The sequence below is a fragment of the Apteryx mantelli genome, chromosome 16 (genome assembly GCF_036417845.1).
Source record: "Apteryx mantelli isolate bAptMan1 chromosome 16, bAptMan1.hap1, whole genome shotgun sequence".
Lineage (NCBI taxonomy): Eukaryota > Metazoa > Chordata > Aves > Apterygiformes > Apterygidae > Apteryx > Apteryx mantelli.
Window position 1 is genome coordinate 16,016,175 of NC_089993.1, and position 23,096 is coordinate 16,039,270.

The following is a 23,096-nucleotide window of genomic DNA, read 5'->3' on the forward strand; positions in this document are numbered from 1 at the left end:
ATCTTTTTGCCTCTGCTTTGCTAGCACCCTGTCTGCTCCACGTTCCCGAGTGCTGCCGTGAAATCTCACTGCCGGCATGGCACAGCAAAAAATCCTTGACAGCACCATGTTCCGAAAATCTCTCTTCTGCTCTAAGAGCTAATTCTGAAGAAGGATCACCTCATTTCCATGTTCATTCAGCTCAGAGCCTCTCTGCTGTTATCAGCCCCGCTCCACCACTTCCACAAGCATGTAGATGACTGTTTCCTTTAATTACTACTGAAAGCTCCTCCCACCAGGGAGAGGAAAACAGCTGGTGTCCACTGAGATGAGGAAGCTCCAGAGTAATTAGCCCTAAACAGTTGACACCTCCTACCCATTACTGCTAGTTAGAACTGCAAAACACTGAATAACAGTGTCTTTAGAGAACCTGTCAAGGCTTCTGCACTGAACATGCCACAATCCCATCCGGTGTAGCCAAAGCACTGGTGCACTGAAGTTGGCTGCTCTCAGAAAGAGCACCACACAGGTCACTTCCTTCACACACGAGTAGGCACTTCTGCTAGAAGCAAGTCTTCTAGCAGCTATGATTCAGAAGCAAAGCAGCAAATAAATCTGCAAGGATGTTGTACCTCCTCCATACAAAGTCTGAATAGAGCTTGTTTCCCATTCCTGAAAACATACCCTTGAGGATTTTTTGGAGCATTCAATCACCATATTCTCATTAAATGGTAGTTTGCAGTCCCACCTCTCACCCCCCTCATCAGTTTTCTTGTCAAGAAATCATCACATAACAAATAGTCAGAGAAGAATCTATGCATTTCAGCCGACCACCTAGGAAGAAGATCAAAGGGAAAAGGAAAGAGGAATCATAACAATCATTCTTGCTCCTTAGTACCCTAGCATAAATACAGCAGAATCGATCTCTGCTTAACTATAAGAAAGCAAAGGAGCCTTCGCCAAGTGCTAGACTTGAAAATTGAACTTAAACCTCTTGTTCCAGCTCACGTGGAACCAACTACAGCCCATGCTTCAACATGCTTTTAAGAACAGCTCTCTCCCCTGCCACATCCCCAGCACAATTTTGCAGTTCACCACTGCTGGAAGCACTGTTTTCAGGCACATCTGAGCAGGGCAAGGGAGGGCAAGCTGGGGCCACCAGGCTTTCACAGTCAAGGTGCTTTCTGAATTCCCAGGGATGGGAGGCACAAGGATGGGGCAGGGGAGCCAGTTAGCATGACCTCAACAGGGCCTTCTAGTTTCTGCCTTCCGGAAACAGATGCAGATGCTTGAAGAAGTTGCTCCTGTTCCCCAAACCCTTCTCAAGAACAGCTTGAAAAGAGCAAATTTAAAAGCACTCAAGGGTTTCCAGCTAAATGAGCCATCACGAGGCCCTTTTGCTACCACAAAAAGCAGGTTTTGAATCCATAAGAGGTAGGAAATCTCTGTCCTTATGCCAAAAGCAAAGGTTACATCAAGGGCCCTGCCAAGCCAGCTCTGCCCATTTTAGCCTCTAGGGATTATGCCTGTGGTTCCCTTCTGTTGCCAGCAAGCAATCACAGAAAGAAAAGCAAAAAGCGCTTCCCTCGCAAATACCGTATGTTCAGCGCTGGTGCCAAAACGGAAACCTGGCATTTTAACCTTTGGTGAACGGGTCCCTTGCTGCCACCAACAATAAGCTCCAAGGCTTCATTCGGAGGGGAAGGGAAGGTGTAATAGAGGTGCAGAAGATGACATTAGCACTGAATACAGCATCAACAGGACAGGGCCTGGCAGGAGCTTGATTTTATACAGCCAGTCTTTAGAGGTTAATGAAATATTCATAAATAAGTTAAAATTCTCCTGACAAGCTAGATCCTGTAATACAACAGAGTTGTCAGCCTCAATTAAGCGATTCCAAAAAGGCAGGGCAGTGCCATTCATTATTTACCACGAGCTCACAGGAAAACTTCCGTTCTATGATCTCCTTGTCTCTGCGGATAAATTCGGTTTTAAAGCTCCTCCTGGAGGACTCGGTTGCCCTGACAGAGTGGTTGAGAGAGACCCTCGCCTGCCACCAGCACTGCCATACCTCCAGCATCTAACAGCCAAAGGCAAAAAACACTGGCAATAGGCTCTTCTGTAGGCACTGAGACCCAAAAAGATCGAAAGCAAAACAAATGATGAAGCAAGCTGATTAGGCTGTCAGTGCAAGGACTAAGTCCTGAAACTTAATGCTATTTAAGCTTTTTCCCTATCTTTTTGTATACCCAAAGTCAGCTCTGGGCCAAAAGAAAGGTATCCAGCAATCTGATGTGTGGGCACATCCAGTGAACATGCCCTTAATGCTCCCCTAAATCCAAGGGTAGCTAGAGATCTTCACGTCCTCCTTCATGCTCAGAGCAAATTGTGCCCAAGATCTGCATTTCCCAGAGTCAGATCTCCTAGGACAGTCCTGTTATAATGCTGCTGAAACTTCTAAGGATGGGACAAACTAGAGAAAACTTGTCTCCCTTCCTTGCTGTCAGGCAAGCTGGAGATTAAGGATTACTGTGTCCCATCCTATCATGGGTATTCAACAGATATTTAAAAAGCCTTCCTTTCCCTCTCTGGACATGCGCGAAAAGCACATGTTCCTTCTATGGGTTCTCCAAGCTGCTTTTTAGGCAAGGCAGAAAAAAGGGACAGAAATTCCTGAATCCTAGAGGTATCCAGAAATCTTACCCGATTTTCCCTCCTACCTCTCATAGTGCCAAATATGGCAGTCTCCCAGCCTTCTCCAAGGAGTTTTAGCTCAACTAAACTGAACTGCAGGAGTCCAAGGTAGCCCATGACTTATTACAGACTCTGTGAGGGTGAATGAAGACTGGAAAAGCATTATACTAAAAAGCACATTCATTTTGCCTTTCCTATCTCAAGGCCATGACCACTATGACAAGGCCTCTGACAATATCCCTGTCCTGTCCATTTTATTTCACCAAGTACCTCAGTATAGCTCAGATTTTACACTGACAATAGAGCTGCTCTAATCACAAGCCAGCAGTGTCCTCTGCTTGTGAAAACAACCCACCTTTTCTCCTCTGCTCAACAACTGAGGAAAAAAGCCCTAGTGCTTTCCCCCCCCACCCTCAGTCTTCACTCCAGTTATAATCCTGCAATGCAAAGGTGAGAGTGTTTTATGAACTTTCATCCTATTTCTGAGTTGAAAAGCAGAATTTTCACTATCATCCTTTTCACCAAAAAGCAACTTGCTACGTTTGTTAGTATAGCCCAGGTATTAAGGGTACACCTGCAGCATTAAGGCATTCCCAAATTACAGGCTTGGACTTAGATCATGGTCCATGCATCCCATCTGAGCTTGAACTGCAGTTCTCGTTTGGGTCAGATTATTTTCCCACAGTCCAGCAGTACCGTTCCCATGGGAAGTTCAGAAGAAGGAGAAAACTACATTTTTCCCACTGTCGTGTACAAGTCTTTAACCCCATATTAGCTGTTACAGCCTTCAATGAGAAAATGAAAATGACCCTGCTGAAACCAAACGGTGCTGCCGAGTTCCATAAAGCTTTAATGTTAATGGTTCCAACATCAGGTTCATTTGTGTAGTGGGACTTTTAAACAGACAGTTTATTTCTTTCTAATTTGAAGGAAATGTACTATTTGATCCCATGTGCCTGGCTAGATTTTTAAAACAGAGATAAACCACAAGAATTGACTCACAAAGCATCTTCTGCTAACCTCATTAAAATGGCATTGCACTTTCACATGTTGATATCTCAATGTACTGATCACCTCCCCAGTCTAGAGGCAGTTTGGCAACATTATCTACCAAGGTCCCAGTGTTTCCACAACTCTGTTTGCTCGGCCCACAGCCGCACACAGCAGATGCCTCCAAAGTTGCTATACTTGTAGGTGCACAACAAGAACTTTCTGAGATGGAGCAGGCAGCAGATGCAACACAACCCTCCCAGGCCGTTCACCTATGCTAAGAGAGGACAGAGAAGTTCCTTTTTTGTTCCTGGGAGGTCATATTTCTACACCATGGGGAACAGCAAGGACTAATTTTAATATACCTGTTTATAACAAGCATTGAGAGAGAGCTCTCAGCTAGGAAAAGGAGAAGAGTAGATCTATCTACTCCTATCCCCCCAATCCAGGATTTACTTTACCTGGAAAACCAAAGCTCTAGAGTGAAAACACAGGGAGAACAGTTGAAAAAGGGGTGTCAATGACTCCTGCACACTCACTTTCCCCCTCTCCCAACAAATCCTATTTCTAAATTAACAGAACTACAAAAGAAAGTGAAAAAGGGGATAATATGAACACTGTGAAATATACACAGAACAAAGAAGTATCAAAAGGATATGCTGAAAAATAAAATCATCTGACAGTGAAAAAGGTGTCTCAAACACTGATTACAGGGCCACATTTAAAACAAACAAACAAATCACTAAGGATCCTGGGACAAAAGTTACAAATGCCGTGATATAACGTACTGATAATACAAAGTTGGAAGGCTTTGTCATAGAGGAACATAGCAATACCACAAAGTACAAGCCAGATGACTTTGAAAACTGAAAGAATACAAGCAGAACTGTAATGCAATAGTGCTAGGTCACACAAATAGGGACCAACAGCAAGAACCTCTCCTATAAACTCTTTATCAGTTGGAAACAGCAGAGGAAGGCAAAGAGCTGGGTGGATTAATTGATCACAGGATGAACAGGAGCCATCAGTGCCATGTGACAGTGGAAATAGAAAATGCAATTTTATAATGTAAGAGGTGAAATATCTCCAGTACAGAGAGGTATGTGCCTGTAGAAGACAGTGATGAAACATCACCTGGAATGATGTCTACAATTCTGGTTACTCATCTTCAAAGGAGACATACTAAAATGGGAAGAGGTTTAAAGAAAGCTGCAAGATTCATAAGGAGACTGAAGAGCTTCTTTTAAGAGAAGACTGAAAGAGCTTGATCTGTTTAGCCTAGACAAAGAAAGTGCTGGGAGAGAATGATTGCTCTCTATAAATATGTCACAGCATAAATATGAGGGAGGAAGAAGAGTCACTATAGTTTAAGAAGAACATTAACATGGGAAAAAATGGATATTAACTGACACATATATATTCAGCTGGAATTGGGAAGATTTCTAGCTATCAGAGCAGTCTTTCAATGACAGCAATGGGACAAAACAACCTAAGCTGTTTCAAGACAAGCTTGATAAATTTATGAGCTAAGCTATATGATGTGATTGCCTTAGATACCAGAGGACTGGACTTTATGATCTAAGAGTCTTTTTCCAGTCTTGTGTTCCTATATTATCTCATTCTGGATCAATTTTCTTGCTGTTTCTTTATAACCAGATTCATGTTTTTCAATCTGATTTGAGAACTGGATATTTCCCTAAAATTGCCTTACTAACCTACTGCTGTAATCATGCTCCTGCTCAGCTGAATGCCACGTTAGTCATCTGTCTTGGTTTTGCTAGTCTTGTATAAGATGCTAGGATAAAATCTGTCAAATGCTGTGGACATTTGCTGTCCTCTTTCTAAATCAATTTGGAAATGATGAAACAGACTTTTGAGAGTTGGAGGCTTCCTGCACCAGTCATTTGCCTTCCCCTCCCAACCTGGCGGTTCTATATACGTTCTGGCAAAGCTTCATTTTTATTATAACTATCATGGCTTGGTACTCTAATCCTACATTTAACTGCCATCCCACTGTAGATAATAGAGAAAATGTACATTTCCTTTAATAAGCATCACTTTTATCATGCTTGTGTCTTCTCTGTTGTATTTCTTACTTCATGTTTGATAACTCTTAAACAGGAATTAAATTAGCCATATTGCCCAATTATACAGCTCAGGTCCTTCTATACTAAGGTTCACTTCTTTGATATAATCCCTGTCATCATCTGTAAAGTAAAATTTAACAGTATCTTTTGAACCTTGCCAGGTGTATCTCTTAAGTATCAAATCAAAGTTACAGTTCTTAAAACTTAGGAGGTCTCATGCAGCTACTTGAAAGTAGTCTTTTAGTAATAACCAAAGGGTTTACAAACCGTGTGGGTCTCTTGCTGTTTATATCTTGATGCCTATCATGATTTTTCCAAACTTTTTTCTGACATTTTTCCATGCAGCTTTCCAGTTAACAACTAGTTCCAAACCACATCACGCATCGAGTGTCCCCTGTGTTGATTTTTCCATGTTTCCTCCACACTGTCTTCATTACTTATCTGATAACCATGAACGTAGCTAGCCACTGACATTTAAGTTATTCCTCAGTGCTACGGTTCCATCATATCGAGCACATGATTTGGCTCCCTGACTATTCCTGACCTGCTGCCCTTAAATAAAGGTCTCCTGTTCTTTGTAGAGGGTTAACGAACACTTTCAGTCAAGGCAAGGGGCATTCATCATTTTCATGTTAAGGTCTCTTTATTTCTTCCGTAAGGACACTCAGTTTATGCCATTCATTTTGTGACGGCTACATCCTTGGACTTCAAAACTTCTTTACTCCCTCCCAGCTAAACAATTCTTCCGATTCTTATATCCACCCTTTTTAATCCGCTGGAGGGTGAAATATAATTTGTTCCAATGAGTAGTCTATAGATTTCAGAGCCCACATGGGCCAAGCTGTCTTTTGAAGATGAAAGCCAAAAGATATCCAGAGCACCTCAGGGCAATGAAAATACAGGTGATACTTTTTTAATACCAAGCTCACTTGCCTCAGGGATTAATGATGGAAAAAAAAATCCTGACATGAATGCCCCCTGCTATAGAACCAGACTGAAAGAAAGTGAGAGATCAAGGATCGCAGCTTTGCTTAGATGGCAAGCTTGAGTTAAATCATTTCCTCCTGTCTATAAAGGGAGACGAAAAAGGCAAATGAAAATTAGAAAAACTACCATCCTTTCTGCTTCCCTCCCTCAGGGAAAGAAAGAAAGAAAAATAATATAAAACAAACAGGAAAGCACTTTCCACAAATAATATCTTGGCACGAGTGAAGCTAGCCGTCAGCTCGATGAGCCAGGAGAGTATTAGGCAAGCGTACCGTAAGGAGTAAGATTCCAGGATCACAGAGCAGGAAGGCAGAGGTGTGAGCGCTACGAGTAAGCTCCTGGCACATCCTGGAGATAAAGATATTTGAGCCAGCCTCATTAAAGAAACCTTCCAGTGCTGATAAAATTGCCAGAAAAGCACACACATACATACACAGAAATTGCAGGAAAGAAGGCACCCAAAAAAAAAAAAATCCACAATAAAAAAAACCTTCTTTCAGCAAGTACAAAAAGCAGCAACCTTTTTAAGCCACAAAATCAGGGGATATCTGAGTCATCTGAGCCTTATCAGATTGGAGACTCTGTTATGTGCTGTCTATGAGAAGACCGGGCAGGCACTGTTCACTTGTAACAGGAACACGCTCAAACCATGAATGCAGAAAAATAAATAACTGAAGGGTTAGAAGGGGAGAAAATCAAAGTTTCATTGTTATAACTACACAGCACAATGGTAAGGGTAATTTTTCTTAAATCAGGAAAAAAAAAATTCGAGGTTCAAGTTCCCTGAAGGATATAAAATATTAGAGGATTTTTTTATGGTTGTAATCACAAACTCATTTCTCCAGCCACTACTGGCCGTGTCTAATTAGGGTAAAGTATGTTAATGATACAGCGGCACAGCCCAGAGACGCCTTCAGTTGCGATATTAATTGCATTTAGGGAAAGAAGCATAAATTGTGCTTATACAAGCTAATTAGTATGGGTTTACTAATTAATACTCGAAAGTCAAACTGCCTTTGTCTTGTCAACTGCAATTAGCTGAAGATGTTTAAATTTCTTTTTTTTTTTTTCCTTCTTCCTTCCAGTAGTAAACCGACTCCTAGCTGACAAGCGAGGGAAGCGTGTGCTGGAATAGCCAACGCCGGTTAGCGAAGCGAGCCGCCACGCTGCCCGAGCGCGGGGCGCTGCCGGCAGACCGGCAAACATCCCCTACAGCACGCGCCGCCGGCCTGCTCACACTCTCCTTGCGGACACGCTTCCCTGAAATGGGGCCCTCTGCTCCCAAGGACGCAGCACGCAGATACTCTCTTGTGGAGGCCACCACCCTAACGGATTCATCCCCCGGGGATTTTACTCTTAACTATTCCTATGCAAAGACTGAATTATTTCCCAAGGTATCTAGGAGACGCTCCCAACAGCGTAACTGCAAGAAACCCCACCGAGCTCGTCGATGAGGCTGCGCCGGCTTCAGGCCGCGCCGCCTCAGGCCCCGCGCTCTGGGCAGGGAGGGGAAGCCAGCAGCGCTCCTCAGGGCGGCCGCGGAGCCGGCGCCTCCGCCGAGGCGCAGCCCGAGCAGGCGCGTGTGCCGTCCGCGGAGAGCCGGAAACCTGCCGATGGAGGGCCGATGAAAAGCAATATCCCTGTCTGTTAGCGCCCGGAGCGGCCTCTCCGTGGCCTCCCAGCCAGCGAAGCTTAACGTCAAACTAACGAGAAGCGGATCGCGGGCAAAGAATGGGAAGGGGGAGGAAAAGGCAGGAGAGGCGCCGGGAATCCCAATCAGGCAAGTAACTGCTGGGATGCCGACTTTAAACGAGCTTGAAAATAAGGCCACCCAGGTGAGACGCTGATCTGGAGGGAAAAAAAAGCAAGGGAAGAACAGTTTGCTCGAAGGGAGGGAGGAGACGGCGTAATGCTGGAGGCCCCGGGCAGCCCGCTATAAGGGAAGGGCAGCATCCAAAGGCGACAGACCCCTGCCACCCTTTGGAGAAGACAAAAAGTGAAACATCTTTTCCTCTATCAGGGAGATTTTACTTGGCGAAGGAGGAGAAACATCCACCACTGGTGAAGAGGAGGAGTTATACGGTCAGGTTTTTCTCAAAAGGCACATGAGGGAAAGAGGAAAAACAATCTCCATTCCGCTCTTGGAAGCGATTTTCTTATATTTACTGAACAACTTCAAAATGGCTGAATAAAGCCCCCACCTCAGCAATCTGCAATCCATAGTCCAAAGCTCCACAGAAAATGGCTCCTCATGTGAGACTGATGTAAGCTTTGCAGGGAAGATCACAAGACCTGCAGTTTTCCCCTGAATAACCCTTGGGAATAGGCACCGAAGGCTCCTTTATCCCTCTTCTGATGGATGATGCACAACAGCAATTAATATTTTAACACTGGAAGTTCCAGTTGCTCCAGCTCTCTGCTAGCTTGCTCAATACTATGAATTTTTGAAGGCAGACAAGTAACTCAAAACCCAGGCTTAACGAGCCATGAGGAAAATTTTTGAAGTGTTTTTTTTTTTTTTTTTTTTTTTAAGAATGCACATCAGAACCTTTAAAACATAACAGCAACTTTATGCTCCAATGTGTCCGGTGAGCACAATACAAAGCTCAGCGTGTAGAATTTAAAACTACAACAAGGCAGCACATAATGAGATCAGATGGTAAATAGGATTATTGCAGTTTTCTTTGGAAATAGCAGTTCTGACCTACATCACCAGAGAAGGTGACTAAGCAGGCAAAAATGTTTGCCCACAGTATAAGACCACCCCAGAACTGGAGTCAATTAACGCTCTCATTACAGAAAATTTAACGTTGAAACAGCAAAGAGCATTTCAGCCAAACCAAAGGAAACTAATATAGCAGAGGCACATCAGTTTTGATCTTCAGTGCCTTAGTAGAGCTAAGCAGAGACCTAAAAAGACTAGCATTAGCACTAGAGTTTAGGATTTGGATTTCAGAGCAGGAGTCTGTTTAGTACCTGCTCACTAGCCAGTGATGTATGCCCACCTTTTCATCACTGACAAAATTCATCCAGCATAAAAAAGAAAAAAAATCTACAGAATTAGTGTCCACATTTTTGGTACTGCTCAGGTTTGCTTATGATTAGGAAAAGCTGCACAAAGAATCCCACAACTCGCCCATTTGCAAAAACACTGGTTCACAGAACAGTTTAATGCTGACACCACATGTATTCCCGAACATGAAGAATCATAAACAACAGTCATGAAATTGCATATGAGCCTCCCTACCGGCCTGGTGTGTGGCCTCTGGTTTTTTTTTTGGTCCTTGAAGGAACTGCCAACAAAATAGACAAACCCAGCAGAAAGTTAACAGACATTATAAAAAAATAGTTTGTGGTATATTCTGTCTCATCTGCTTGTCCTTGGCACACCTGAGACTGAATCAAAGGTCCCCAAAGAAAGGAGTTAATTCACTATGGAATTAAATGCTTCCTTCTCTTCCAGAACTGCTAGCAAAGAGAAGGCAAACTGCTAGAAAAATAAGACCATTGCATCTCACCCAACGCTTGTTCCAGGTGAGTATGGAGACTGTTAGCTCCAAGACTAGCAATAGTGATACAAACCTTTGCAATGTTTATTTGCTATTCATATCTAAAAATTTGGAATTGATCCAGTGTTCAAAGGCACTGACCTTTGCATATGTTACTGCTCTGTAAAACAGGAAAAAAAAAAAAAGGAAAAGAAAAAAAGATGAACACTTACCATCTCTGCTCTTTGCTTGTGGTTTCCCACTTCTTCTAGAACTTGAGACAATTGACCCTTTAAGACAAAAAATATAAAACGTAGTCAGAAGTGCATTTTCAGTTGCTGTCTCCATTCCCTGTAATTGTGAGTTATCATAACTCACAGTACTTCAATTCTGGGAGATGTGGACTAAGTAGCACCAAAACACTGCAAAGAATATTGCATATAAAATAACTACAAAACTGGCCACTATGTAAGCTTTACCCAGTATCTTGGTCGTCAGCTTCATTTTATAAGATACTTATAAGATCTAGTTAGTGTCTAAGACATGTTTATGAATGTTAAATTCAACCAAAAAAGCCACCAAGGTCAATGCGACTTTCATTGCACTGAAAAGGAATTACAAGTGTAAGGTCTTATGTCCTATCCACATCCCGTTACATGAGACAATCCTATCCCCAAAAGCTTGCAGTCTAAATATACAAGAAGAGGTTTATTACAGGGAGCAAATCAACTGAATTAGCTCTCCCAAATTTCAGTCCCATGGTCTAGTCAGAGGACCCTGCTTCCTTCCCTTTTCTCTGGAACCTGAAAAAAAAAAAAAAAAAAAAAAAAAAAAGGTCTAGAAACACCTAATATTGCTAAGCTGAACTTCAGAAAAAGGAAGGATTTGTTACACAACTCCTAAAAGGGATGTGTTTAGATAACTTAATGGAAAATGGGGTATCAGATTGATTTTGGCAGCCTCTAAGATTGTTGTGGCAGAATACCTGGGCAAATCCTCTCTGCATCTAAACTTTTGTGAGAAAAGGTCCTAATGCAAGGGTTTAAAAAATAATAAAAAAAAGAACAAAAGAAGAAATTTTAAGAATCTCTAAAAGGGTGGAAATATCTTACAGTAAACCTGTGTAATTTGGGGGAAAAAATGGGAACCTGACTTAGAGGAGGAGCTTTCACATACTTTTACTTATGAAAAAGAATTTAAAAAGAAATCAGCACTTTAGCAATGGTTAAGAGAAACGACATACACTACTTCAGTGCAATTTCTTCCCACGCCTTCTATTTCACCACACTTTTGCTGCCTGCAATCAGCCTTTCTCTGGTTAGCAAAAAGCCTGAAAAATAGTCACAACAACTGATGACAGAGAAGCTAATTTCAACAATGTAAACAAACCCAACAAGAACTAAAAAACTTTCCTACAAACTCACTCATATAATTTCCAGCAGATATTCATTAAAACCCTCCAGGGCCTCTCTAACGATGTCTCTCCACACATGAAATGGGTCTTTTGAGTACAACGCCCAAACCGGAGGCAAACACGAAACAGTTTATTACAGTGAAAAGGAAAACATTAAGCTTTGAAGGGTAACCGCATTGAAACGCAAGCAAACAGAAAACAGCAGTGTTTGGGTTCAGCACAGAACGCGCAGCTTCAGTTCTGAAACCAACCAACCAAACAGGCCAACTATGCAAGCTCTGCGATGATGCGACGTTATTTAAGGAGCAGACACTCACATAAGATGAACGGGGTTTTCGTACGAGCCTGGGACCTGGCAGGGGGAAACGCAACACGCTCGTTGAACACTGCAGGAGGTGCCACTCCCAACCAAACACAGAGCATACGTACAAGCAAGGGAGAAGAAAAAAGGAAATGATCAAAGTTTGATGCTGAAACATCAGAAAACTATAAATTTGCTGATGCTTGGGAAAGATTTTTTTTCCCCACCAGTATTTAAGCAGGTACAACCAGCAGGCTGGAGTCAGAAAAGTCACATGAAGACAAATCAGAGAAAGTCTGCTCAGAGATGCTATCTACGAGATGCTAGTGCAGCCTTTGCACAACAACCTAGGACTGACTGTTTTGGGCAAAAATAAAAACTTTTCAATATATTTACTGGCCTTATCTATAAGAAGATAAATATAACCTTTATATGGGAAATACTGGCATCTCCTAAACTAGATGTAAAGAGACTTTAAGAATTATATATTTGTTTACTGTAGCTACCACTCCTGAATTTTTACATCATTTCTCTGTTCAGTCTCCTGTTAGACTGTACACCCTATCGTCATAGAATAATTTTGATTGGAAGGGCTCAAAGCAGGGTGAGTTACATCAGGATGATCAGGGTCCTTGTCCAGTCAAGTTTTGAATATCTCCAAGGAGGCAATTTCCAAAATGTCTCTGAGTGACCTGTTTCAATCTTTGATCACCTTCATGGTGAAAATATTTTTCCTTATAATATCAAGACAGCATCACTCTGGGAACCTGTTCAACCAGATGACATAAGAACGTTTTTAAGAAGTACAAAGCCTTGATAAAATTCAGAAAAAAATATAAAGAACCCTCATGTATTTCACTTCAGCAAAAGGTTGTAAAAATTTTTGGACGAGAAAGAAAAAATACAAAAGGGATCAGAAAAATCAGAACTACAAGCAAAAAATATTACATAATTTAACTTAAAGTGTATATTATATGTCTTGGGAAAAATAACCAAATGCAAACCTGTCAGACTGTTATGTCAGCGGAGACCTAGAGGCAAACCTGGACAGCAAGTTCAAAACTGCAACATGATATTGGCAGACCGATATGATGTGGAGAAGCAATCAGAGAATAATGATATCATAATGTCTGTTTTCTTTATTGCATTTATTTCTAGGCAGCTCAATGCAAAGGGAAAGAATAGCTGAACTGGTGGGAAATTAGAGAGTAGCGACTAAACTTACTAGATTGCTGGAGGAAACGATTATGAATTTTAAAAGATTTTTACATGTATGGATTGACTACAACTCACAAAGAAGAGCAAAAGGGACATATTTTATGCACTGGGAGCTGTTACAGTACAATCCACGGCTGGGAACAAGAAGGTATTTCCAGCACAGTTGATCCTGCCTGAATTTCAGAGGCCACCGGCCGGCATGCTCGGAGCCGAGCTGGGACCCGCTACCACCACTAGCTAATAGCCAAAACCCAAACACAACCAAGCCCAAACTTCCAGTGGGGTCCCTTCTGCCTGATCTTGCCTGGATGTGAAACAGATGATCTGAATGCTTTATCACACCCAGTCTGTAAACATTAGCCCAACCCCAGACTTTTTATTAGCTTAAATCAAACATTGAACCCAGCTCAGCTGTTAGAGGACAGCTGCTTGCAAGATGATTCACTGCCATATTCCTCCTAGGCCACAAGAATATACAACCTAATCACCAACAGCATGACAGATGCACACAGTTTTAATTATGAAGAAGAAATTAGGATCTGAACTTATCCCCACATCTCACTTAATCAGAGTGCTTGAGAGGAGCTGCCAGCCACCACAGCAAGTTAAGGAAACAGCTGCAGAGATCCTGGGACAGTCCAGAGTGGCAAGATGAACCCTTCATCCCTGCTCACCTGGGGCGTTTATTGGGCAGCCTCAGAAAGAGCTGAAAGAAATCACAGAATCACAGAACGGTTGAGGTTGGAAGGGACCTCGAGAGTTCATCTAAGTCAACCCCAAATATCGTTACATTGTTTCCTATAACTATTCTTTCAGGAATAAACTGTTGGATTTCTTCATTCAATCATCTCTGCCCACTGGCAGCCAAGAAAAACATAAGCAATGGACTGGAGCCAGGCAAGGTGGCTGGAAATGGAGATGGTGAGCAACACCCCTGGACCCCAACCAAAAGCCGAGTCCCAGTCAGGCAGACACGGCAGCAGACACTGGAGCCGTTTGCCAGTCCCATCTCAGAGTTATGTCCTGGGAAAAGCAGTGTCCTACATATATGTAGCTCAAATCCATTTTACATGCTTTTAGACTGAACACGTTCACCTTGGAGTCTTGGGAATTGCTCTCAGTAGGAAAGACTCATGTTGAATTTTCAGACTAGGCATAAAAGTCTTATCTTGAAGCTCCAAGGAAATTCCCATTACTTAATATACATGTTAAATTCCCATGGATCACTGAGCTCAAGGATTAAGAAAACTGATAAGCAAACAGATTTTGAGTTAAAGAATCAGATATACAAATATATGTAAAGTCCATTCTGCCCACCGAAGGCAGCACAACCAGGTAAAAGAAAATCAAATAAGTAGCATAAGCAGAAAAAAAATTCCTCTTAAGTATTCGATTACTTTAAAATTTCAAAAAATGGTTAATTCAAAACATTCGTCTTACATGACAACACAGTCTAATCTATCATCAGTGCTACTGTCTTGCTCAAAAGAGAGATGCAGGAAAGGCAAGATAAACTGTGATCAGTCCCTCTCCACGATGTGGTAGCTCATCACTGGAACAGAAGCAGAAATGGTTCCCAAGAAGAAGACCTAATTCAGCTCCCAAGGAGACATTTCTGAACTGCTCAGCTTGCTTCCCTTCACCAGGGATTCTTCTCCTATACCTTCCAAAAGCAGCAACTGTTGTTATTTCAACTGTATTTCACACTTCACATGTGAGCACAAAGCCCAGAGAAACACCAGGGGTATAGGAGGGACTCCCAGAGGTCAGGGCTGCTGCTCTGCCCAGCTCCGCTCCTCCATCAGCCGTTACCGACATCACCAGAGGAGTCTGGGCAGTGAGGATTAATGACTGAAACTCCGAGCGATCTGTTGATTACAATGCAGGTGGCAACACCGGTGGTATCAACAGCCCCTAACTCTCCTCCAGATGCTGAATGTGAGCCCACTGCCCCCTCCCATAGGCTGCTCAAATGTGAGAATCACTCTCAAAAAAATTAGCTACTCAATCTCTAATGAACAGTCTTTCTCTACACAACAATACCCTCCGTTCTACAAGCAATTAGCAAATAGAGGAGCGCTCTTTGTGAACCTGCATTAATTTACTCCTCAACATTGCGCATTAAATAGCTCGTAGGTACAGCACAGCACAGGAGTAGCAACAGCCAAAGCCATAAAATTAACGCCTGCTTCAAAGAGTTAGGAAAGCAAAATTACGTGCGCGGCATACAGGGATTAAATCAAAACAACCTTGATTTGGAAACAACATTTTAGTCCTATGCTTTCATCAGAAAACATGATTATCTAACAGTCACAACACAGGTACTTTACAAGGAAGAGAAACAAGCAGAACTCTCGCTACCTAGAATTAAAAACAGTCATTTTTATTTTCCTCATCAGGGAGAAATACCTGTGAATATACATGGCCGTTTATTCATTTTTGGGCAGTGCTTTCACAGCTATAAATCCAAACTGCAGGTCCCCAGGAGGAAGGACACTTGTTGGAAGGGCAGGCAGCCCAACATGGGTGAGGAAGAGGAGAGAGTTCAACCTGTAAGAGTTGTAACACAGCTGCAAAACACAGAATACAGCACGCCAAAGCTCAAGATAACCTTAGTAATATTTTACATGCAATAGTTGTGCACAAATTCAAGTCAGCTGTGATGACTGGCAAATTTAGGTGTAATGTTAATTAATAGCGATTTCAAATTAAATAACTTGTAAGACAAATTCTTGTCTCTCCTCTTTGACAAAGTTAACACACAATTTGAATTTACAGGGAAATATGTGCTCCCAATAACAGGCAAATGGAATCTTCTGTGTTTTAATATCACAAATCAGCTTCCTTGTGCTGGCTGCCCTGTATCCCAAGTGTAATTTCACAATAACATATTTATCTAATCTCTTACAAAAGAAGGCACAAGATGAAGCTCTTCTGCTCAAGCTAAATGGCTGGCATATGATGACCTACAACACAGCCCAAGCCAGCATATCTTATCTGATGCCATAAGCTGGAGAAGGAGAAAAACAAAGGCACATCACCTCTTTCCATCAGATTTAAGGGACACAAGCAAAGCATTATGTATCAAAGTTGCAGCTGAGAGATAGAAGACCACCCCAAAACATGGCTGCACTTGGAGGACGATATGATAAGGAAAGCACTGATCATAATGCTTCAGAATTCAATTATGAATGATGAGTTGCATGGGGAATATCATGAGAACATACATAGGGGAATATTATGAGAACATTTTGAAGAGAAGGTAGAAATCACTAATTCCCTCACATACAAAGACATTTTTGTAAAATTCTCGCTTGTAGTGAAAACGGGAGAAAAACTTTGATTTCAAAAAAGCTGCAAACAGCTTACTTGTGGAGGTGGCAGAGATTGTGACAGAAGTAACTTGGCCACTTGCTGTTAGACTTCAGTTTATTTGCATACTGTGTTCCTGCACATTAAAATATTGTGAGAGCTGAAGTGAAATTTTCATTAGTATTCGATCTGAAATCTCACCCATGGGATTCAAATTTCAACAGTTAATGCATGCATTTGCCTGTTTAAAGTTATAGATCCATTTATACCATGGTAACCAATATCTTCTGCCTTCAATCCATTAGCACACCATTACTGCAGAGGGGTAGCAGTCTGGTATTGTTTTAGCATCTCTGAAGCGCACTACAAAATTGCACTGCTTAAATGGTCATTTCTAATTTAAAATATCATTTCGATGCTTTGTAGTAGAAATTGGTGATCTTTCAAGGAAAGTACATCATTTGAGATCACAATTAGTAGCAGAGTTCAGTATCAGACACTGCTAAATAATTTCCAGAATATTTTACAGTTTCAGTTTTGCACTATGCACTGAACTGTTCAGCTTGCTTCCCTTCACCAAGGATTCTTCCCTTTACCTTCCAAAAGCAGCAACTGTCATTATTTCAACTACATTTCACACTTCACATGTAAACACAGACCCTGGAAAAACACCAGGCACAGAAACAGGAGGGACTCCCAAGAGGTCAGGGCCACTGCTCTGCCCAGCTCCTCTCCACCATCAGACATTACCGACACCACTGCTCTTCTCAAGAAAGCTCTCCCGGCTATTAAACCAAATGCACACCCTTAATATAACTTGGAAATAACTTCTACATATAATATTTGGTATAGCTTCAAAAGCATCAAAGATGCCATGGTATTTTACAGGAGTTGCCTTGGAGGAGGAGGAAGAGCCACGTCCCTCTCATGCAAAAGCGGAGGAGAAAACTCCCCAATGACTTCTGAATGAATATCACAAATTTATACACAGCGAAGCAAAGCTCACACCAAATTGCAGAAAAGTTGCAACCAGCAAAACAGAGACCATGTTCTTATTGATATAGTTTATCTTATGTGGACAGCCTTACAACGCAAGGAAAAGTAGGTTTCTCAGGTCACAGCTTACATGGTTTTCCATACAATTCAGTCCTATCACTTCTTAATTTCACCCCAAGCAAGGTCACAAAACACAAGAAACTAGACTGCCTGTAGCAAGGTGTCCCCATACCTCCAAGGGTTAGTACTCCCAGGCATCTGACAGCAAATGGCAACACCCGGGGACTGAAGACTACTGCTTTGTGCAGAGCAGTGAAGGGTGTTTTTCAACGAAAAAGCAAGAGCTGCCTCATATTCGAGAGCCAGTTGTCTACTGGACTGGATGTGCAGTAGTGAAATGCCGCCCCCAAGTGAGAGACAAAAGGCAGCTGGTTAGAAAAATTAATAAAGTATGAATGAAGCAGAAGCACTTGGGTGCTAAACACACACAAAAAAACGACACTGCAAATTAGAAAATTGCCGATGTCATAGTTATAATTACTGAAGACATGGGGAAAACATCTGCACGATATGGGCTCCTGTCAAATGCACTATCAAGATTTACTGGACAAAGCGATAATAACCAAATCCTTCTCTTCCTCTAAGGCTCAAGTACAGACCAATCTCTCTTCTTCTGTTTCAAGAGGCACAGTCACTTAGCAATGTCAAGCATTCCCAACAGCAAGCTTACAATCACAAAATCATCCAGAATGCTCACTGGTCACACTATGAGAAAAAGGTGCAAACAAAATCACGAGGAAGCTATGAGTCTAAGCAAAAACTGCCCATGTTTTTATTGCTTGGCAAGTCACTTGAACTAGCTTAAAATAAGCTGTGTAGTTCTGTAGCAGAGTAAAAGACCTTGCTTTGCTCTCACTCTGCCTAACAATTGCTGAGAGGCCTGGGGCAAACTACTAAACGCTCTGAAACTCCCTTTTTTCCCCCCTTCTAATGTAAAGATAATACTCACTCTGTAAAACAATCCAAAGTCTTGGATTACCAAATCCAGGTAATCTCTGAGAGCAAGGTGCTGTTATTGACAAATTCATAGAACAGTCCACACCACTCAGGCAGTAAAAGGATTAAACTCCATATTAATTGCAAAAGTCAAGCACCTCCATGTTCAGAGGTGGCAGCAACCTGATCTCCCCCATCCTCCAAGCAAAGGCAACCTTTACAACTGCCGCAAAACATAAAACTTGGAGAAAGATTCTGAACATCTCAAGATCTACCCCATCAACACTGTTCTCTTAATCTACCCAACCTACATTGTTAGGCAAGGAACACAGTACCAAAATGGAACTGGAGAAATGGCAAAATACAGAGCAATCACAAAAAAGTATTCAGGAAAGGATGGGTCCCTGGAGATCAGACTGCCCAGCTCCAGAATGAAACACTTATAAGAAAGCAGGTAGGTAGGAAGGAAAATAAGGGGCTTAAGGTCTTACTAGATTTTTCATGTTACAGAAAAGACCAGATTTTCAAAAACATTTCAAAACAAGAGCAAACAGCTGTTGATTTTACACTCTGAACTGCAGCAGAGGTTGGGGAGAGACTGAGGCCGTGCAACTCCTTTCCTCCTGTTTCTCCCTGATGTTTTTCTTCAACACCTTGCTAAGACAGAGCACCAAGACCAAGAGATTAGCACAGCTCTGCCGGGAATAATATGTGTTTGCAGTAGGTCTGCTTCCCTCCATCCTAATCAAATGGTGCTGCAGCCCCCGGAGAGAGAATACATTGCCGAACAAAAATGTGAATTTGCAGCTGCTTCCTCCACAGCAAAGGGCAGCCTGACTGACGAAACTCTATCAAGCCCAGGGCTCCCAGCACGATGCAGCAGAGCAGCACGGCGTCTCCTGTGCACCCAGGAGACCCCAGCTGCTGATGGGCTCTCCAAAGGAGTCATTCCACATCACAGGACTACTCCTCAGAGAAACCTCTGCCACGAATGCACTCTTTGGGGACTCAAAAACATTCCTACCTCTGAGCAGCTGCTGTGTGCAATCTTAGCAGGGAGTCCCTTCTCTTTTGCTGCTCCCCTAGCAAAATTTTTAAGTCAACAGCAGGAAAGTAACCTGGTGTAAAATTTATCCATTGAGGGATGACCACAGATCTCTTGCCAAAAGTAAAATAGATAGTTAATATACTAGGCACTGCAACAAAAGACATTAGGAAAGTATCAGCCCATTCCACAGGGAAACAGAAAAAATGGAAAGGAATACAAGTCATTTGGAGGACACTAAAGAGAATTAGTTTTATTACGGTGTGATGAAATCTCTAAAGCCGAATTGGAGAGATCCCAGCCCCAGACTCTAAAAGGAAGGCAGAGCCTCTGAGTATCCAGTTCTTCATCACTATATAAGCGATCTTCAAAGGAGGTCCTGTAACAAGTGATTCTGGGATTCAGTAGGCACGACGTTTTTTTCAGGTTTCATTGAATTGGGAAGCAGTGCTAAAATCTACTAGCAGAAAACACAGAGCTAATGAGTGCCAAAATCCCTTGCCCTTGTAATAATGTAGGTGGTTGGGAGGGGGGAGTGGTTGTTCGTGCATTTATTTATAATTTTCTGGCAAAATACTAACACCAGCAATTGCATTCTGCCTCCTTTAGGTTACCAGCAGGATGAGTTCAGGGTCCAAATCCGTATCTTGATGAAAACAAGCATTCTCATGCACCAAACCCAGGAAAAGGGAATTTCAAAAATTAAAACTGGCGGCCATATGACAACCAACATCTCTGCCAAATTGTAAACTTTTCTGTCCCTCCTTCCTATAGGCAACATTTTTCTAGCACCACCTCCCTCAATCTAGGTTCTCTTTCTCTCTCTGTCAGCTCCTCCAGCTAGGTTAGATAGCTAGAGGGAAAGAAATGACATTTAGTTGATGAAGTCTGCAAATTAGCCAACAAAAATGTTCACTCTTGTGTTTATTATCCATTCATCAGAAAAAATGGTGGAATTACATCTCTACCTAAAAAAGCCCTTCTAATTTCAGCCCAATGAGTCAGCACTGCTGTATCTCATCACTAAGATGATTCATTGTCACTGCACTTCTCAAAGTCAAGAAAAAGGGTATTCACCCCAATTCACTGTCATCTCATAACTACTCTGGATCCAGGCACTGTGTTTGCCTACAGTATTGTTACTATGGCTTATGTGATCATATTACTTTTAATTTAAATGTATAAAGAGACGTTGTCAATCCACCAACCATAAGGCAGCATTTCCTTTGCAGACAACATTCTTGCTTGCCAAAGAGTACAGGTCTTCACATACCAATAGCTTAAGGGTAGCAATGCATCTAAAGACACATGAGGATGGCCAGCATTTTCTGAGAGAAACATTAGTATTGGTTATGCATTATAAGAAACTTTTCAGGAGAGTTAGAGCCTGAATAGAAATTCAGACAAAAACAGTATAGATGGAAAGGTTCAGCCTCGGGTGAAAGCTTTGTGCATGGATTAGACCCCCACCAGAATAACTTTGGCTGGATGAATCCAAAAATCTGAAGCTAAACAGCAACATAGCTGTGGTTCTATTTTTATACCTGTCTCCTAATATCACAGCCACTTAGGTTAATCTTTTTAACTATTAAAACAACTGTACTGAACAACTCATCCTGACCTTAGCACTCCTGAGTACAGGAAGGCCTCCTCCTCCTCTAAGCTGCCGAGGGCTCTTTGGAAGCTGGCGCTGTGTGTGGCTGGCTTGGGAGAGGTGGCTTTGCGCAATGTGTGCATCTCCCTGTCCTTCTGCACCAACGTGGTCCCAGCAGGACGTCCCAGCACCGCTGCTGAGAGCCACCTAGCAAACGCAACAGGGGGAGTGAAGATCCACACTTAAAACAATATCTGGGTTGATTTTAATCTTGTTTGGTTTCTTGTCCTGGTTCTGCACAGTGCCACTCAGATGGTGTCAGCTCAGACGAAGGTTGGGGAAGGGCTTCAGCCAGCACTGCCCTTGGAAAGGCTTGTGAAATTACAGCCAGCGTATTCTTGGCATCCAGAAGAAGAGTGGGTAAAGTGCCTAAACCTCAAAGGATCTCCAACAAATTTGAAACACTCTTGGAAGCTGCTAGGTAACAATGTTTATTGCCGGGACAAGACTGTCCAATGTTTGTCCTGGTGAAGCAACGCTTGTGTTTCCCTTGATCCTGCGGTGGCAGCGGAGTTTGTTTAGAATCTGTCTCCTCTGCTGAGAGAGTTTTCCCCACCTCTAGTCTGGGTGGATAGCTGGATTTTGCTTAATAAAGCAAACATTACATTTTAAACACAGCTATTACAATTAGCAGGAGCTCGCTGCTCAATTCCTGTTGTAGACAGGGTTTTCCAAATGTCACAGCGTGCTTAGCACAGCTGATTTGCTCTGATGGCTGCTCTAAACGCAGCTGACCTAGGAGGACACAGAATTAAGAATCGAGTCATATCATGGGAAGCGAGAAGAGAAAATGAATAGGATAATTTTCCTCTTTTGCCCTGCTTCTTGATTTTCATTTATTATCTATACAGCACTGTGAGCAAGAGAAGTTTACCACAGAGATTCCCCATTTCAAGTGTGAAGTGTATTCACACATGGAAGCCAAGCAGATACTTCCTAAGAAATTTTATTCTTATGACCTATTCTTATTCTTTATGACCTATTCTCTGGGTCAAGTCCAGCCCTCCAAAAGCGACCAGAAGATATTGCCATCTGATGATTCTCCACTGATGGGCTTGAAAGGAATCAATAATTGAAAAATTGCCCCTTCCTGATTGAAAGTCTCAGTAGAGGAGCCAGAACTGAAAATGGCATGAAAAAAACCAACAGTGGGCTTAAAAAAGTAGGGGGGGGAAGAGGGAGCTAATACTGCTACTGGCTGCTATTATCATTCTGTAGAGAACAGAGGCTCTGACAAATCCAGCAACTTTCAGAGACTCAATTTAAAACAGTATTTGCTTTACAAATTTATTTTAGAAAAGCAAAAACATCCTTAGGGCTTACCAGTAATATACTGCATAAAAAAACCCACAAAATATCCATTGCCAACGCATACCTACCCACAACAAGGAGCTGCTACCCTTGAAGAACACTAGCACTTATGTTTCCAAGCATTGCATAAATCAGTGGTTTTCAGCCTCCTTGCAGACAAGCTTCACTTCAGAAAAGCTGGCAGCGCTCCACACCTCAGCACATCCAACGGAGCCAGCAAAGGTCCGGCCGAGTCTATTAGTACTGGTTTCATGCAACATCTCACCTGCAACGTGCTTGTGCCTCTCACACAACTCCTGTCTCACTGGCTGGGAAACGCTCGGATAAGGTGACTACCCCTCTGCCGTACCCCACGAGGCGCTGAAGATGACAAGCGCCAACTCTGCTCGACAAAAGGAGAAGCCAAAGCACAAAGGTTATGGGCCCCTCGCAAGGCCGCAGAGACAGCCACAGTTTACAATTACCAGGCTATACCACATCAATTTTACACTACAAATAAAGTAGGATTTAGAGGCAGAATTTGCCTAAAGCGTGTTACTGTCGGGGGAAAAAAGTGGTGCTAACAGTACCTTTACCCAAAGATGGTAAAAAATAAATAAAAAAATAAATAAAAAATCTCCCAGA

The 23,096-nt window shown here is 42.3% G+C and overlaps 1 protein-coding gene across 1 annotated transcript in view; it reads right to left on the bottom strand.

Moving 5' to 3' along the window:
* Window positions 1–23,096, bottom strand: part of MAD1L1 (mitotic arrest deficient 1 like 1) — a 383,289-nt gene that overhangs the window by 179,738 nt on the left and 180,455 nt on the right. The window contains exon 13 of the mRNA XM_067306376.1: window positions 10,459–10,515. Within this exon, the coding sequence (XP_067162477.1) occupies window positions 10,459–10,515 (57 nt within the window). The remainder of the gene's footprint in view (window positions 1–10,458; window positions 10,516–23,096) is intronic.